Source organism: Cyprinus carpio, chromosome A4 (assembly GCF_018340385.1).
Source record: "Cyprinus carpio isolate SPL01 chromosome A4, ASM1834038v1, whole genome shotgun sequence".
In the NCBI taxonomy this organism is placed as follows: Eukaryota; Metazoa; Chordata; class Actinopteri; order Cypriniformes; family Cyprinidae; genus Cyprinus; species Cyprinus carpio.
The window spans coordinates 9,467,465-9,481,722 of record NC_056575.1 but is presented as its reverse complement, the minus strand read 5'-3'; the positions used below and the strand labels follow the sequence as shown (position 1 = coordinate 9,481,722).

General features: G+C 36.6%; 1 protein-coding gene across 3 annotated transcripts in view; it reads right to left on the bottom strand.

The window, feature by feature from the left end:
• The window catches only part of LOC109067195 (periphilin-1), a 37,977-nt gene that overhangs the window by 868 nt on the left and 22,851 nt on the right, over nucleotides 1-14,258 (bottom strand). Inside the window, exons 1-10 of one of the 3 annotated variants that reach the window (XM_019084205.2) lie at nucleotides 13,964-14,142; nucleotides 12,820-12,868; nucleotides 12,499-12,563; nucleotides 12,191-12,400; nucleotides 11,833-11,900; nucleotides 9,105-9,239; nucleotides 8,828-9,003; nucleotides 7,861-7,896; nucleotides 6,140-6,216; nucleotides 3,896-4,027 (exon numbers count right to left, since the gene is read on the bottom strand). In XM_019084205.2, the coding sequence (XP_018939750.2) occupies nucleotides 3,896-4,027; nucleotides 6,140-6,216; nucleotides 7,861-7,896; nucleotides 8,828-9,003; nucleotides 9,105-9,239; nucleotides 11,833-11,900; nucleotides 12,191-12,400; nucleotides 12,499-12,563; nucleotide 12,820 (900 nt within the window). In that variant the 5' untranslated portion in view covers nucleotides 12,821-12,868; nucleotides 13,964-14,142. Of the gene's footprint in view, nucleotides 1-3,895; nucleotides 4,028-6,139; nucleotides 6,217-7,860; nucleotides 7,897-8,827; nucleotides 9,004-9,104; nucleotides 9,240-11,832; nucleotides 11,901-12,190; nucleotides 12,401-12,498; nucleotides 12,564-12,819; nucleotides 12,869-13,963; nucleotides 14,143-14,258 lie in introns of those variants that run through there. The other 2 variants (XM_042739841.1, XM_042739848.1) reach the window with 2 other exon arrangements.

Sequence of the window (14,258 nt, the reverse complement as noted above, 5' to 3'; positions counted from 1 at the left end):
TATTCTAATTGGAAACAAAATACTATGCTTGTACTTTACATTTATGGCAAAGACATTGTGTTGACACTAATGACACAGTCTCAAAACCCATCTCATAGAACAGACCATGAAAGCATCTTTAAACTTTTTCTGTTCACAGAAGACATGGGGATGGAGAGCGGTTTTGTTGTGTATTTGGGAGAACATTCTGCCTTTCTGATCTGCCATTCAGACGATAGAACAAATCCCCAAACCAAAACTCTCAGAGCTCAGTTATGTTTACTGTGGTTGGATAATCAAACACTTCTGGACATCAAAGCAATGCTTCAGACCCAGGGGAGTCTGCATAACCTCTGCAATTACCTTCACTCACACACAGCCCTTAGGACATGTAACTTATAGCTGAAGATCATATAGACATATAGACAGTGATAAAATCAGCCTCTCACGACTTTACGATGGTAAGAAGCAACAATAATGCACCCAACCAAAACTGATAGAAACTGATGGTTAAACATCTCAGCAGTTTCCGACATAGCCCTGACATTATATAACCATGCAACAACATCTGGAAGTACTTCAAATATAATAGGAACTGAAAACTTTGGGCATAATTTAACAAAAAAAAGACAAATCATAACTTCCGTGATTCCTTCTACCTGCCCCCACAAGTCTGAAAAAGAAATGTAGCCACCCAACTAATTGTGCTGACTAATAATTTTTGCAGTGAGCTCCTCATTAGCTTCTCACATAAGCGCTCTTTCCCATGGCTGAGTCAAGTTCTAGTAAAACGAGATCACCTGGTTCCAGGAATCACCGAGGCCCACACACAAAGCCCAGAGTTCTTGTGTGAGAACTGCCTCTAATAGTCATTAAGTTGAATAGGTTCAATGAGAAGACTCTAATAGTCAATTAGAACATTCCAGAATAGAATGGATAAATGATGTAGAAAGGAAGTTCTCAGTAGCCTGAGGCTGCAGGTTAAGAGAGACGGCAGTTAAAAAGTCAATTTGTGTGACTGTTTAAATTGCATTAATGCTCAGCCAATGGTTGCTGGAGCTTTGAAGCCTAAGTGCTATTTAAAAAAAAAAAAAAAGTTGAAAATAATGTTAGTTATAAATTTAGATCAACACCATATAGTATATAAATAAGAGTTTAAACTAGTAGTAATATGGTAGTGGTAGCACTGCTTGCCTTTGCACAATTTGCCAGCACAATGTTAAATTGTGTGTGGTTTCCAGGACATTATGTGGTTGCTAAGGAGTTTTGAATGGTTTTTGGGTGGCTGTTTACTGGTCCAAGCCAAAAGAGTCTGTGTCTAAAGGCAAAATCACATTAGCAAAATTCCACAAAAATTTTGCAGACAAAAAGGTCCAGTGTTCACAGTCAATATGCACTCTTGTATCTGAAGTCACTGTTTGTTAATGTGGCGATTTTTTGTGAAAAACTTGTCAAATTTATTCTATTCGTTACCATTTTTTTACTGCTTTGTAGTGATTAAATTAAACATTTTCATATTACTAATTATAATTTGAATTCATATTGCTATGCTGTCCTTTTATGAGATGTTTTATAACCTTGAGCATACAAAGATACCACTGAGATTAAATAATTCATAATGCCAAGAATGCTGGGAAGCGATTTCGTAGAGCATGCTCTACTTCGACACACTTCCCGTGAACCCCAGCTCTTTTACTCAATCAAACAGGAAAGCTAAACGGGACCTTGAGAGTGTGTGTATTCTTGTTCAGCCTTTCAAGTGTCATTTTTGTACTGTGGGAGGCTCTTTCCTGATTCTGGGTAAAGAGACAAGGGCGGAAAAGTGGGAAAGTATCTATACACTAATAACTATCAGAGTTGTTCAGTGAACGTTCAGATCTAGCTTTGTAAGACCAAATTTAAATCAAAGAGAATACCGTTTTTTTCACGTGAAATTTCAATACATTCAGCTGTACAAAATGGACTAACAGTTACAGCAAACATCAGTTAAATGCAATTAACTTATCCAATGAAATCTCTTGTGAATTGAATTCTGTCAGCAAATTTGCTGTGCATACATTAGCATATAGATGCCCCCAAACATATGGAATAAAAATCACAAAGCACTATTTTAAAATCCCCAAAAATCACTTTTAAGGATGCATATTCAACTTAATAAAGGCAAAAGGAGGTATACGCTAATGCCTGTGTTCTTGAACTGGAGCACAAAATCATTGCAAAACAGCATGTAAGGGTAATGGTCTATTATTTTATTAAGGAATCAAACATTCCTGATGGACCTCAAAAGGACCTTTTTCTTTGGTGTAACAATTTGGAAGAATTGTACTGGTCGATCTTTTACATTTAATTGTAAAATGACGTAGGCGTCCATGCTTCAAAAAGGATGCAAAGGCACCATAAAGATTTAAAAGTGGTCCACGACAACTTGTGCACTATACTTTAAGGTTTCTGAAACCATATGATAGCGTATGGTAGAATCAAACTGAACTTGAAGTCATTATTTACTGAATTCTCCTCTGTAAATGTTGTGAACAGATCATTGAGTCAGTGCTGAACTCAAGAACCAGATCAGTCCAATTCATGAATTAATCATTCAGATAAGTTTTGAGTGATGAAACAAATGATAAACAGAAAAGATTAAACGTCAAAGAACAATTGATTGTCAAATCACATACACTCTCATGTTTGAATCAAGGAGATCAAGGGTTCGAGATTTCATGTTTGCAAGCCATCATATTGTTTCAGAAGACATGGAAACTAGCTCAAGTGTTGCACAGACCATTTTTATGATGCCTTGACACTTATAATACTTGGACCCCACTCAATGTTACTGCATGGAAAAGAGCGACTGGCACATTTTTCAGAATATCTCCTTTTATGTCCCATGGACCCTTAAGATGTATATTGTTTAAGTGTATATAAAATAAAATAAAAAAATGCTGTATAGTGCATGCCAGCTAAATGCTTGCTGAAAAAGGTAAAGTGCAGAGTGTAGAGATGGCTAGACCAGATTGAAAGAGAAGCGAAACATCTGGTGGACACTTAGAAACAACACACAGAGTTTGTGAAATAACAGGCTTTGGCCTGAAAGGCATCCACACACTGTCACTGAAATATGTGTGTTCAGGGGAAATCAAAACACACTTCACCTTCCACTTCAAAAGAAGCACAGAAAAAACAAAAATCTTGAACAAATGACAGAAATGTAAATATGTCATTTATGCAGGAAAAGATTCTTAAGTGATTGAGAGCTATTCAAACACTAAAACTGATTCAAACAGCTTCCTGTGAATTAAGAGGAAAACTTGGTCATGCATACAAAAAATCAGATTTGTTTTCGATATGTAAATAACCTAATAAAGCTCAAGGTTGGGTCAAAAGCCGACAGTTAAAATCATGCAGCGTCAGCAGCATTTGAGCCAAAGGCTGGTGCTCAACAGGAGGGCTGGTGCACCACTCCTGCGGGATCCCATCTCTTATTTAATAGGGCTAGTAAAGAGGACGAGAGAGCAGGAACTTCATTACGATCGTTCTGAACTCGTACAAAAAGCTGAGACAGTGGGTATTTTACCTTTGTATCTCCTTAGTAAAGGCAGTGACCAAAAAGGAAGGAAAAAGACAAAATGCATGCAAGTGGTAGTGCTCAAAAGTACTCAAAATGCTTTTTAAATGATGTTGTTGAACATAATAAATGATGTAATCTTTCAATGCATTAAAGCAGTAACTAAGCTAAAGTGTAATAGTTAAACTATTTCTTTAACTCTGCCAGCCCTATTAATAATATACAGCATCCTGAACAGGAGGCGTAAAAACAAGTATGTGGCCATTAAAAAAAATAAATGGCAACACACTTTTTCCAACTATTTTAGATACTCTGAAATAAAAGCTAAAATGTGTCTGGGGGCATTTCTCAAACCTTTTCAATTTCCCGAGCCTTGGCAGCAATAGCTTGAGCTCGTCGTTCTTGAACGTCATCCATGACGGAGGAAGCTTCATCTATGGTGGGTGGAACTTCATCTGGGGGCCCTTCCACCGTTGTCACATCCTCCTGCAGTACACAGAACAAGGTGTTTTTAAAGGCTACATTAATCCAGAAACATGTTCAGAGTAAAACACCCCAACAAAAGCTGGAAATCCACATTCAGGAAAACAGAAAACAGAAAACAGGCAAAGCAGGACCACATCACTGTATGACAGAACAGAAACAAATCAGGAAGAAAGTCTAACAAGCTGGCTTTGTCTATCTATTTTGATCTACGGCTTGGATCTGAAGATACTTTTTGTCTCAGAAAATGAACTGTCCCACAATAATTAACCAAACCAAGCTAATAACAATCATTTGTTGTAAGTGGAGAGGAATTTAAATTTAAGACAAGATCTCCAAAGGCATTACAAATATAAGCCCACCACAGCAGAATACATGCATTTTATATGTTCTTTGTCCTTCAAACAATGAATCCCCATAACATGTGTTTTTGTTGAATTTAAGAGACCGCCTATCATGGCCAGTGTACACTGGCAAAGCCTTTTCATCTAAGGCACAAGGTTATGGCTTATGCCCCATGAACAGAGCTATGGAAGAAGATCAAAGGCTCAAGGACCGAGACGTCCACTAACTAGAACAACTTTCATCTGTACATGGTTCAGAGGTGAATCAAACAAAAGAAACGCACACAGGTTCTTTAATAAGGCATTTCATGTTGTGTTGGCTTGAAACTGAAGCATTCTTGAATCAAAACTGAGTAATGGAGAAAAAATAAATAAATAAAATAAAAAAAGAAATATTAAAAAAAATTATTCCTTATATATATGTATTCAAATATGTTTGGGTGCAACCTTCCACATCTGTTTCTTCAAAATGCGTTTTTCCTTGCCTATCACTCAAAATGGGTCACCATCAAATACAAAAATATAGTGTTAAATATCTATGTTTATATAATAAATATTTACATACTCATTATGACATATTTATTTTAAATTGTAATATTTTATTATATAATATTATTTACATATAGATATAATGCTAATATACAAATAATAATTTATAATTAATTTTATATTTTATTTATTATAAAAAATAATTTATAATTACATATATATATATATATATATTATATATATATATATATATATATTTATATATATATATACACACACACACAACACACATATATATATATATATATTATTTTATATTTTATTTATTATAAAAAAACTAAATACTATTTTTGCACATCACACATTTACAATACACCATTTAGTTTTTCTGGTGTTGATAAATATTAATAGTACCTACTTAAAACGATGAAAATATCTAAAAATCGTGAACAATTTCTTTACAATTTGAGTGACAGTGCTCACATATCATAGTTGTGACACTTAACATGCACACACAATTATCTATTAAATTACATAAAAAACAGAAAAACAAACAAAAATAAACTACACTACAAATACATTTTTTTTCCCCCTTAAGCTTCTTAAGTAAAGCAGTTTTGTCCCATGTCTCGGGGATCACTGAAATAATTTGTTTGCATTACAAATAAAATAATAAAACTGCATATTCACAGAGATTCATTTATTTATTTTTTAGAAAAACAAGAATCAGATTTTGTATGTTCACCGTGATTGTTCTCAGATTCAGTTCACCTAAATGCAAAAAAGGAGAAATAGGAGAGTACATGAGAGAAACACCTAAACAAAATTATTTTAGGCTCTCGGTGCTCCCTAGAGCATGTCCAGAGTGCTCTGAGTCGCCGATAAGATCTCGTGATAAAGCAGAGAGTTGAGCTAATGGATTTCTCCCTCTTTTTTTAGCCTTACTGCAGCCTGGGTGGCCCAATGATGTCCATGACTCTCCTTCAGCGACCCGCCGTGTTTTGTGTCAGAACCGTGCTTACAGTCTGAATAAACACGACACGGGCCGCTTGGCTTTCATATGCCAAACAGGACTCTTTAAAATAATTCATCGTATGAGAGAGAGGAAAGCGCAAGCAAACAGCTTTTCAAAAAGAACGAAAATATCTCCTGTCACTGATTTGTGTTTTTTCACCATCAGCTGAAATTGCTGGCATGTCACACTTTATTATTTTAGTGGATGAAAGGGAGTGTTCTGGTAAGCACATCTGTTTGGGAGCTGTGTGTGCGTTGTGCGACTCACCTTAGTGGCTGATACGGAGCTTTGGGGCGAACCATCTCGTGACGCACTCACGGAGGGGCCGGGGGGCCTTTCCCTGTCTGTAGAAGATGAAAGACCAGGATCAGAACATAAGAAACAAAGCATCTGTTGTAGGACGCAAGCCAACAATGCAGCTATAGTTTGGACGTGGATCAACATCCCCCAGAAAGCCATGGAATATGGCCTTGCTTGACTCATATGGTGCCGTAAACATTTTCACATGCTGGAACGGATCCTGCTCGCTTTCCGAACATCCAGCTGGCATGCAGAACCAGGTGGTTCCCTCGCTGCTGATCAGGGCTCTTCCCTGCAGGCAAACCACAGCCAGGTGCCTGCAGTGTCACCCTGTGACCCTCTCCGTGTGAGCTGTGGGCTCAACACCTACGGATTCCTTCGGTGAGAGATGAAGGATTGCTCACTAAATTGATTTAGAGCGAAGAGAAGTCTATAACCAGAAGTTATGTTTAGATTTACACAGATTTAAGATTCAAATCTAAATCTCCTTGCGATGTATGCATGCACATCAAACATCTGGCAAAGAAAAGTATAAAGGGAACGGATGAAAGCTAGAGAAAAAGGAAAGGTATAGCAATCAGACACACGCCTGTGGACTTTTTACGATCCCCGGCCAAAGGAAGTGAGAAGAAAGCAGACAAACAAAACGAGGCTCTACGATGGTGCGATTAGCAACGCTTTCTCTCAAGTTACTGTGACTGCGGGCTGACCTTTAACTTATAAAGCAAAGCGAAACAAAATCTCCTTGTGTGTGAGCCATACACTTTCTTCATCAGGATTTAAAAGGAGTATGATTTTCGAGGAGTTTTGGTTTCCAAAATATTCCTATAAATTGGAACGGAAATTCCTATGTACACTACCACTCAAAAGTTTGGGCAGTTTTTGTTTTGAAAGAAATTAATACCTTTAACTAGCAAGGATGCATTAAATTCATCAAACGTGAAAGTAAAGTCATTTATAATGTTACGAAAGATTTCTATTTCAAATAAATGATGTTCTTTTGAACTTTCTATCCATCAAAGAATGAGTGTATCACAGTTTATACAAAACCATTAAGCGGCACAACTGTTTTCAAGGTTGATCATATTAAGAAATATTTATTGAGCAGCAAATCAGCATATTAGAATGATTTCTGAAGGATCATGTGACAATGAAGACTGGAGTAATGATGCTGAAAATTCAGCCTAAATTAAGCCATCACATGTATAAATCACATTCTAAAATAAAAAAAAAATATTTTATATTGTAATAATATTACTGCATTTCTCATCAAATAAATGAAACCTTGGTGTGCATAAGAGACTTTACTTAAAAAAAATTTAATAATCTTACCAATCCTAAAATTTTTAACGGTAGTATTATCTGCATTAATTAATTTATTTGGAAAGTAGCCATCTAATTATTGGAAAAATTTAGTCAACCAATCATTATTGCAAAAAAATAGTATTATGTTGATACAATTAATTTATTAATTTTGTTTATTTTTTTTATGTGATACGTCCACCTGTACGGTTTCCAGTAAAAAAAGATACACATTTATATTATTTAGTTTTTCTCCATGAGTTCCATTAACCTTTGTTAAATTCTAAACCGAAAAACTATTTTGTTTTAGAATAAATGACCATTTTCCAAAATTTTATTCATGCGGGCTTTCTGATGCATAATAAATAAGACAATGTTTTACTCACCCAGTCCCCTTCCTGACCCGAGCGGCTCCTCATATCCTGAAACACAGGAAAAAACTTTTTGTTTATCATCACCAAAAAAAAGAGAGAAAAACTGTACAAAAGCTGCAATTTTTTAGTGAGCAATTATTCAGGTGTTTTTGATGCTTTTCTTTCATTAGTATTAGAGGTTAGATCATATGATCTCATGCAAGCCTGCTCCATGTTCTCAGAGCAGCATAATCGAGAGACGTTTAGAATAAATAATCCCAAAAATGTGCATCCAATATTGGCAGCTGGAAGCATCGCTCTGGAGCTTATTACTGAGAATCTCATTATAGTAACAGAGCACAGTGAAACAAACACAGATGGGAGTTTTTATTAGGACAGGCTTTGAGTGACATCATCTGTGATCGGAGGTCTGCGGTGGACGCTTGTGTACAGTCATGTCCAAGCCTGTCTATTTTCAAACATGACGAACCTGTCTGGGAAGCATTTAGGACGTTTATCTAGTTTATGTGAGAAATAAAGCAACCAGGGAAAGTCAGCTGGGCATATTAAAATGCGCTTGCGTGCAAATTAGTCAAGAAACCCTTTAAATCAATCAACAGGCTTCTACATGTTTCAAATAGTCCACATCAGGTCAAAGACTACACTTCAAGCTGTGCACTGACCCTTTGTACCATCTGTGTGTGGGAGATCCCACCAAAAAGATTTGTCCGAGTAAAATGCAGAGAGGCTGGGCAGACTGTCTATACCTGTGAAAACCATGGGCATTTACCAATTTCATATGAGCAGCATATGAGCTTTTGAGCTCATAAACTACAAATTAAAGCTGAAACTCCAACATGCATTATTATACATATGTGTGCAATAAGTATATACAGTTCCGTTCTAACCCCAAACTTTTGAACAGTAGTATATATGAACCAAAATCAATGAAATACTATGAAGTGATTGAACAAGCATTTTGACTGAGGATTTTTCATACTTTTCCCCTGCTGGGGCGGGAAGGGATGCACTTTGCCCTTCTCTGGTGAGTAGCTGCGGCTGCTTATGCTGGACCCCGACCGACTGTGAGGGGAACGGGGAACGTCCCGCCGAGTTGGAGAGCGTTCACGTACTGGAGGGAAGGGTGCCTTTCTTTTCAAGTTGTCTCGCTCTTCCCTGTGAAAGAGATGAGCACAGATACACAAAGTTATTTTGAGTATCTGTTCCCTAGTAGAATAACACAGGGTATTTTACTTTTAACGTGTCTGAATACAAACCCCCTGTCCAGGTTCATTATGGCCTGTATGAGGGTGTCGTCTCCTGCATCAGGGGCTACTGTAGGCAGAGACCTGGCCGGAGGGTAAGCACCTTGGACTCGAGTATTTGGGGGAGGAGCTGCACGATTGCTCGGTCTGAGACAGGAGAAGGAAAAAAAGACAAATATTTGCATTCACATTATGGATAAAAAATATTAAGCTTCTTTTTTCCTCATTAAACATTTTTTAAACATACTAAATCAATACAAAAAATTAAAATGGCAAAAAAGTACAAATCAAATTCAGCTTTGCAATCACAGGAATAAATTATAATTTAAAATATATTAAAACAGAAGTGTTATTTCACAATATTTTAAATATATACTAAACCAAAACAGATCAAATTAATCCAAAATAATCAAAATGAACAAAAGAAAAATTATGGCAAATTTTTGTACAAATATGCTAAATACATTACAATCAAAGTATGTGTGGTTTAAATAGATGTCCACTGTCCTCTTACAGGTTAAGAAGAGGGTTAAGGGGGGACAATCTGTTAATCTTAGATGCTTGTTTATGAACCGTGCCCTGTAGGGTCAGACGCTGAGTGTGTTGAGATGAAGGGTCAAGGGAGAGGAGACGAGGTGTTTCCACCGGCTCCAGGACTGGGACGCTCATTTCAAATGATCATCTTTTCATATGTCTCATATATATTTTCTTAACACATATGACTGACCTTCTTTTGTGGAAGACAACTATTATATTTTGAGGGATGTTTTAATTGTTTTTGTCCATATTATGAAAGTCAGCGAGGTTTAAAACAACACTGGACCCTACTTTTTAAAACATTTTCTGCATTTTCATTTTTGGGTGAACTATCCCTTTAGGTGTTGAAAGGCTTTTAGGGGTTAATAAATATCAGAAAAGCAGGGGCAGTTTTGATTTAGTAATGCCCTTACAGCCTTTTAAATGTCCTTAAAGACTTTTTAAAGACTTAAAACCTGTTGGTTATGCAGGACACCCCCCATCCTGATGACACAGAGGAGATTCTCTTAAACTAGTTTCCACACTGAGCTCTGCTTCATTTAAGACTTTACCTATTTGTGTAAGAACCAAGCCAGAGGCTTCACATCCTGCTTGTAAAAAACAACTCAATATAAACTGCACAAAGAGGAGGGCAAAATGAGGCTTGTAAAAAGTTGCAGCGCTGCCTAACAGAGCAGCACCACTGCTCTATAGAGTCCGCCCGCAACCAAGACATTCATTAACACACATCTGTTCCAGCGGCAGTAAAACACCCTTCAGTTTACTCTGCTCCCCCTCCACTCGGTTTCCCTACCAGGACCCTCCGGTCGCGCAGGCCCATTACGTGCCACTTATATGGCCTGCTGCACAGGCGAAAGGGAGGACGTAATAGAATCACAGGCACCTGGTCCGAGTGACCCTGGTCTGAACCCCAGCCAGGTTCCCCTCTCACAAACACGACAATGTGTCCGCACACAGTGACCTCGCAAAACTTTAATGACCCTTGCATCTGTTTGAAGTGCAGGTGACCCTGTCTGCCCTGGATTAACAGAGCAAATTCCCACATGTCTGTCTTTACTGCCAATATGAAGCCAGGATATTACCCCAAGCCAAAAAATAAGGTTAACCTCTCTCTCCCAATCACAAACCATCCCGACAGATTAAAGCACTTGAAAGGTAAAGGAAAATGCTTTATAAGACCATATAAAGGTAATTCTTTAAAACTGAATCTTGGGAATGTCTAATTTTAATAAGAAGAGAGGCTTAGATGAGCATAATTCACTGTCTAATTACAAAAGCGCCACCATGTGGTAAGACTGGGACAAAAAAAACTTTTTTTTTAAAAATTTTTTAAAAACTACAATTGTGAAATTTCCAAGCAATTTCTGAAACTTAAAATGATTTCTGTTTTTTGAATCCTATGCAAATGTATTCTGTTTCTACTTTACAAAAAATACTGCTTGCTTGTACAGATTCTGTGTGTGACAATTTTACTCATTAAGAAAACGATGTCACCATTTAAAGGTTTTGTAATGCTTCTTAGTCAGGGTGTAGCAACACAAAGTTCATTTGGCTGCACTCCATCCTGCTGTTAACTGTTGCAATTAATTACCAAAGAGGCAGATTGTGAGATACAGAAAACCAACACTGATTATCCAGTTGGCAGAGTGACTGTCTGTGGTTATTTCCATGGGAGCTGAACCACAAAAACCAAACAGAGAATGTAGGACAACTCAGAGTTTGATTTATGCTCTTTCTTAAGAAACTTCACTTTGTTTCTTGGCTTCCTTTCTTCACTTACGCAAAGTAAAAAACAAGGCATTATAGCTGGAGGGAACGCAGCTTGTTTTCAAAAGAAACAGTTCTGCCATCTGCTGGAGAAATGACACATACTTCAATGGAAATATCCACCCTTGATTACATCTACACATTGTATTAAGATCCCGAAATGATCAGCACTAAAAAAAAAAAAGAGTGTAAAGGGGATCCAAAATGTTTTGTAAGACCACTCAAACCATGTTTGAAGGTAATCTGAAATGCACGCAACCACTTTGCATTTGTAACTTTTGCAAAATCTAATCTGAATACATGAATACAACAGTGAGTATTTCCACTATTTCCAAAGAGTAGAAAGAGAAAAGATGGCTCAATTTAATTAGAATATGCCCATCAAAAATGTATGCATACATCTTTACCTTTGTGGCATTTTGAAGTTATGAAGTACCTGAAGTCAGTTTGACGTCCACCATGGGGCTCCTCTCTCTGCCCTCTGTAGTATGAGAAGTCTTCCTGCTAAAATAAAAAACAGAAATATATGATGATGATGAAGTGAGATATCCAATTGCAATTGTTGAGTGTTTATATATCTGATTTTTTTCCTTCTTTTTATTTAAACCTAACTGAAAACTTTCCAAGGAATGTGCATAGATACCTTTATACCTTATATATACCTTTAACACAAATAACAAACGAAAAGTCAGACAGACACAGTTTTACACACCAAGTACACTTCCAAAGAAGAAAATAAAAATAGAAGAAAAGAAAAGGAATATAAATTAACATATTTGATCTCTGATACTTACCCTTCGACCGGGTGGCCCACCCCTGTGGTCATTTGGAAATGAGTGATGGCTGTCTCCATGGTAACCTCTCTGATCCTCTCCATGGTAGTTGCGAGGGGCACCGTTTGGGTAAAACCGAGGGCTATCGTATTCAAAACCACGGCCATAGTCCTCGTCTGGCCGCCCAAAGGGAGGTCTCCTGTCCCCTTGAGCTCCTCTTGGATATGGACCCTGTAAGATCAAAAAAGCTCAAGCACAGCTTTTCGTCTCACAGCATAATCCAAAGGTCTGATTGTGGTCAAAAGCAATTACGAAAAATAAGTATTTACCCCTCTTTCTGGAGGAAACCGTTCCTCATAAATATCTCTAATATTTCGATCTCTCCTAAAAGCCACTGAGATACAAAAAGACATAAATTACATATTAATAGGATTTAAACCTCAGTAACAATATGGCACTTACACATGAGATTACATCAACATAAACAAAATATGAGACAACCATCAATAAATAACTATAAATATTGCATAACACTGAAGAAAAACATTTAATACAAATGCCAGTGATATCTTATTACATTCCAATGTTCATATTTAATCATATTTCATATTTTACTAAATTTAATCAGACTTAAAATCTAAATAACTTACTTTTAGTTTCTGAATGAAAAATGGATGTCTTCAGTTGTATGAGGGTTATCTATAAACAAATGAGAGGTAAATGAAACAGAAAGAGGGATGTATCAGTACCTGTAGCTGGCAGACTATTATTTATTTACATTTAATCATTTAGCAGATGCTTTTATTCAAAGCGACTTACAAATGAGGAGAACAATAGAATCAACAAGAACAGCAAAGGGGGCAACAGTATACAAGTGATGTGACAAATCTGAGTTAGTCTAGCACAGTACACACAGCATTTTTTAAAATAAATAAATTAGAAAAACGAATAGAATAGAATAGGTAAGTGCTAGTATTAATTGGTCAGGTGCTCACGAAAAAGATGTCTTTAGACATTTTTTTGAAAATGACTTAAGACTCAGTTGCTCGAATTGAAATAGGTAAGTCAAAGTAAAAGGCAAGTTTTATAACATTTTATTGCATAGTAGAAAACACTATTTAGTCCTTCTGATAAAAATTAATAAATAACTATTAAAAAAAAATATTAGTGTCTAGAGGGCGTTGTTCAAGACTTTGGTTACAGTGCATGACCTTAAGATCCTTTTTGCATTTACAAAACAGTTGCTCTTATTGAAACATCGTAAGCAAGTTAATCTATATAGAATATACAGTTCCTAACGTAACAGAACGTTGCTTTGCACCAAAAATAACGGCCTGATATAAGTGATGCTGCGCAGTGACCAGCTAAACAGGTACAGCTCGCGCACTTGTGATGACTGGAACGCTGTATTGACCAATCAGAACTAAAATTAGGCCCTTTATAATTGAACTAAAATAATATGGTTTTGTTTCTTTTACTATAACATCTACTTACAATTTTGTGCATATATTCGTACCAATATTACACTTATGTGAAATGTATTTCTATCACAGAAAGCACGCACACATCTGAAGTGTTAACATTTCTTCTTCTTTGTTTGAACTAAAGTCACAGTGGAATGATGAATCAACTCCAGTTTATACTGCTTTGTGGTTTTGCCCATATGTGTGCATCTCCAGTCATCAAACTCTTATTTACGATAAACTGGTTTAAATCAAACGCTGTAATACCGTCTTTCACCAGTGCATGCATACTGGGAACACACGCGTAACCCCAAAATAAGCGTTTACATACCGTTCACATTCTTTGCTTGACACACCCCCTGTCAATTTTTTTTTTTTCTTTTGTGGCCGATTAACTTTTTTTTAAATAATTATATGTTTTGGACGAAACGTGGTGAAACGTTCAGCCCGTTGCTAAACATCCACCGCCACAATCAAAAACATAATGTTTCCGGGTCCATATCAAGTCTTGTTTTCAAAATAAAGCCACACAGTCTTAATAAAATTACTGTTAAATTAAATTTGAGGCTAGTATTCACTGTATGTGCATTTTAAGAATTTTCACGAGTCCCTTTGATTTATAGAAG